This window comes from Olea europaea, chromosome 21 (genome assembly GCF_002742605.1).
Source record: "Olea europaea var. sylvestris chromosome 21, O_europaea_v1, whole genome shotgun sequence".
Lineage (NCBI taxonomy): Eukaryota > Viridiplantae > Streptophyta > Magnoliopsida > Lamiales > Oleaceae > Olea > Olea europaea.
In genome coordinates this window covers 665582-670288 of record NC_036257.1, presented here as the reverse complement: position 1 = coordinate 670288, position 4707 = coordinate 665582, and the positions used below count along the sequence as shown (strand labels likewise).

At 36.5% G+C, this 4707-nt stretch overlaps 1 protein-coding gene across 1 annotated transcript in view; it reads right to left on the bottom strand.

Moving 5' to 3' along the window:
• LOC111371015 overlaps positions 1–2231 on the bottom strand; it is a 24304-nt gene extending 22073 nt beyond the window's left edge. The window contains exons 1-2 of the mRNA XM_022992945.1: positions 1870–2231; positions 571–670 (exon numbers count right to left, since the gene is read on the bottom strand). Coding sequence (XP_022848713.1) covers positions 571–670; positions 1870–2231 — 462 coding nt within the window. The remainder of the gene's footprint in view (positions 1–570; positions 671–1869) is intronic.
• Positions 2232–4707: the final 2476 nt, after the last annotated feature.

The following is a 4707-nucleotide window of genomic DNA, read 5'->3' as shown; positions in this document are numbered from 1 at the left end:
AGGTCCAAAATTTCCCCCCAAGTCTCATTTTTTTCAATGCTCTCATTTCCTGTAATACAACTTCCCTCCATTTAGGAATTTCCAAGGCTTCTTCGATATTTCTCAGGATCTTTGTGATGTTAAGATTAGATGTAAAAGTACGAAATCTTGTAGATAGAGCATTATAAGACATTAATTTTGAAATAGGATGGGAAGTACATGACTTAATTGGTTTTCTGAGAACAATGGGTAAGTCAGAAATTTCTAAGGCTTCATGAGGAGCCATCATCGGTTCTGACTCTTTTGGTGCCTCGGATGTGATAGTTTCCTTGTACTTTGATTTTGGTTTCCGAGAGTAACCTAGTATCTCTTCATTACTTTATTTTTCTACATCTCCCCCTAGTTGTAAGTTTTCTACTGTTAATGGCATATTGGATTGTAGTGTGGAGTTATTGATGGGTGTAGACTCAAGGGAATTGAAATTAAGGTTGAGATCGAAATCTAGGAACCAATCTTCGTGTAGTGTCTCCCCCTAAAAAGAGGTTTTTGGAGATATGGTGTATTTTTGAAGAAAGTGACATTAAGACTTACAAATGTTCTTTTTGTTGAGGGGTCAAAGCATTTATAACCCTTTTGAGTAGGAGAGTATCCGATCAGAACACATTTAACAGCTCGAGAATCAAGTTTACCTCTGCGATAAGAATGAATATGAACAAAGGCAACACAGCCAAACACTCGTAATGATAGGTTGGAGTTGAGGCGAGAGGTAGGAAAGAATTTTTGAAGTTTTTGGAGTGAAGATTCGAAGTTTAAGATACGACTGGGCATTCTGTTGATCAGGTAGGTGGAGGTTAGGATTGCATCCCCCAAAACATTTTAGGCATATTCATTGTGAATAACAAAGCACGAGCCACTTCTAGAAGGTGTTTATTCTTACGTTCAGCAATCCCATTTTGTTGGGGAGGATCGACGCAAAAACTTTGATGGATTATTCCACGGGTTTGAAGAAAATTCCCCATGGTACTATTTAAGTATTTGGTGCCATTATCCGTGCGTAAAAATTGAATTTGGGTTTGGAATTGTGTTTGAATCATGGAGTAAAAATTGATGAATACTAAGCGAACATCTTATTTATCTTTTAGTAGGTATACCCAGCAAACTCAAGTGTGATCGTCAATGAACGTCACAAACCATTTTGCACTAGACGATTGGAAATTCGTGAGGGACCTCATAAGTCGCTATGTATCATAGAGAATGGTTTGGATGGTTTGTATGTGGATGTCGGGAACAATGTACATTGCTGTATTGCAAACTCACATATTTCCCATTGTATATCAACGAATTTTTTATTCATAAAAATCGATGGAAACACGTTTTAGGTACTGAAAGTTTGGATGACCCATTTTAAAATGCCATAACAAAATATCACTATTTCTAAAAACGGATGCAGAATCACAAATTGTAACTTGACACTGTTTACTCACATCAATATCTTCAAACTAGTAGAGTCCTTATGGATGTTTGACTTGACGATTGGAAGCTAGAAAACATTTTGTAAAGTTGCTCCATCTGTTCGGGATTGAATGCATCACTAGACTCAGATTTTCCCGTTTGGTAATCAATAGACGCCGGATAACCACGATTTTTATTATTTTGTCTTGACTTCCAATTATTTGGTTTCCCATGTAGATCCTAACATATATCTTCTTTATGTCCTGGTTTTCGACAATGCTCACAACACAATCTACCTCGTTGTTGTTTTGAACCCGGCCCGACTGAGGCTCCTTTAGAATATAAGCCCGTCATCCAAAGCCCATCACTCGAATTATTTGTGCCATTATTTAAGCCCACTTCATTATTAAACCTAGCTGGCCCATTATTTACATTTACTGCCCATTACTTCGATTGGCTGGCCCAATATTAGGAACTCCAGATTGTTTAGACCTCGGCCCATATTTGTTGGAGATCAGTCCAGACGCTTCCATCGCCGGCAACCCATACACACCAGAGTCGCCCAACATGATTTTCCTCCAATTTTCTTCCCTTCTCACTTCTACAAATACTTCTCGCAGCGAGGGAAAAGGACGCAGCCCAACGATCCTGCCACGAACCTCATCAAGGTAGCTATGGAGACCTGCGAGGAATTCAAACACCCTTTCGGTTTCAAGTTTCTTCGTGTAACGTACGCCATCCTCCGAACACTTCCATTCCTCCGCCGAACTCAGGTCCAGTTCTTGCCGTAGTCCGGTCATCTCCAGGAAGTAATCCGTCGCTTCACAATCCCCTTGCTTTGTTTGCCATAACTTCGACTTGATTTCGAAAATTTTCGAGAAGTTCTTAGAGTCTAAATGCATTTCTTTGATCGCCTCCCAGACGTCTTTTGCAGTTGGGAGAAATATCGATAGCAGGCTTCATGGAATTGACAAGCCAGGCAAACACCATCGAATTCTCCGACTTCCACTTCTGAAGGAGAGCCGCGTTCATTGAGGCCGGCATCTTGGTTTTCCTAGTTAGGTATCCAAGTTTCCCTTTTCCATCGATTAATAGTTTTATCGACTGCGCCCACTCTGTAGTTTCTGCCATTCAGTTTCCCTATCGAGAGTTGGAATGCTGAATTTTCGATCCCTCCTGTATTCATGGCAGACGTGGCTTCTACCTCTGAATCAGAGATTAAAGTCCCTGTATATCGTGGCTAATTCAGCCATGTATTGGCTAGGTTAGAAACGAACCCACTCTGATACCATGTAGGAAAACGAATTGTATTAATTTCCAATAATTGATACAACGAACGAATAAAATTTATAATATACAGAGATTTGTAAATAAAGAAAATTCTAATCTCCTAAAAATAGTAGGAAATAAATACATATTTTATACTACAATAATTATGGAATGTAAAATATTCTCAAATCAATTTTGGCTCACAGTCTTATTTGGTAGGATTGTATTGGCTAGGTTAGAAACGAACCCACTCTGATACCATGTAGGAAAACGAATTGTATTAATTTCCAATAATTGATACAACGAACGAATAAAATTTATAATATACAGAGATTTGTAAATAAAGAAAACTCTAATCTCCTAAAAACAGTAGGAAATAAATACATATTTTATACTACAATAATTATGGAATGTAAAATATTCTCAAATCAATTTTGGCTCACAGTCTTATTTGGTAGGATTCGGTTTCCACACTATGCTTTGCACTGGACGTGACATTTGTTACATTGTATGGTAAGTCGATATTTAACCCTAGGATCAGAACATTGAGTATTGGTAAAGAATACCCTTAAGTAGCTTTGAGAAACAAGGAATCATATGTTAGTTCACTCATTACCCGATCTTGTTCCAATAGGTTACATAGATTCAAACTTCCAGGCTAATAAAGACTCGCACAAGTCTACATCAGAATTGTTGCTTTACTTGGTGGGTCATTATTCAAAGAAGTATTAAGCAACTATACATTGTTGATTCCACCATAGAGGCTGAATATGTGGCAGTTTGGTTCAAATTGGTACCAAAATTCAAATTAAATCTCTCATAAGGCAGAAATTTTAGGTTTGAATCCTGAAAGATGCGATACAATATTGCGAGTGTGAGATGAACTAAAACTGTCCCAAAGCGGACAGTATGTAAGCCAACAACTTGAGCATAGATGCTCAGGTCATTACACGACTATTGCATGAATACAGTAACATAACAAGACAGACAAACCAACAAGAGCATGTCCACGGAATGTTGGACAAAATACACATGAAATTAGCATTTGATAATATCCTTGTTGGAAAATAACATCATTTCTCATCTTATCAATTCTAGTCTGACAATTTCCATCTTAATATCCTTATTTTTCCGACATTCATTATAGATATTTGAAAAACAATTCAACGATACCATAAATCATAGCAAGTCTAATAATTGTTTTGTAGAACGCCTTTCAAACTTAGAGGGATATATAAGAAATTTCCATCCATCCATTTCTAATTCTATGCATTTCATCTTCTTTAATTTTTCCTCATAAATAATTGAACCTAAACACATAAACAATCACTTTTTGGGACAACAAGGTCATCTAAAGTCCCTTTATTGCTACTCCTGTGCAATATGAATATTTTCTATTTCTTTCTACAACTTAAAGCCTTCAGATTCCAAAGTGCTCATCTATTGTTCTAACTTATGATTTAACCCCTCCTAGTCTCATCAAATAAAACTCATGGAACTTTACCCTTGCTTGAAACCTTTAAATTTTTAATACATTTTTTCTCTCTTATTTTCGAGCACATATTCTTCATTAAAATAATATTACATGTATATCAAAAAAAATTCCTACTTTTTTAATCGCATATTCTCCCAAAAAATACTATTCTATAATACATTTTACCAAAATTTCTCATTATAATGTGTGTCAAAAAAGGGCTTCATCTCGAGTGTCTCTGAAGCTCATCCATGCTTAAAGGGAAATGAGAACTTAAAGGCCTTAACAATGTCATATATCTAGTAGAAATCCATTTTCTTTTTACCTCTCACCATAGTCTTCCCTCCGCTCCCATCATGGACTTTTTTGATTTATATAAATAAACAATTCCAGATCTTCTCTTTTCTTTTTACTTTTCATTAATGTTCCTAGAAGGTGCATGGCTTCCATAGGGGATCTCCCTAAAACAAATCATAAGTGATTCTCTATATTGGTCATAAAATAAACCCCCTCCCCCCAACAAAAAAAAAAAA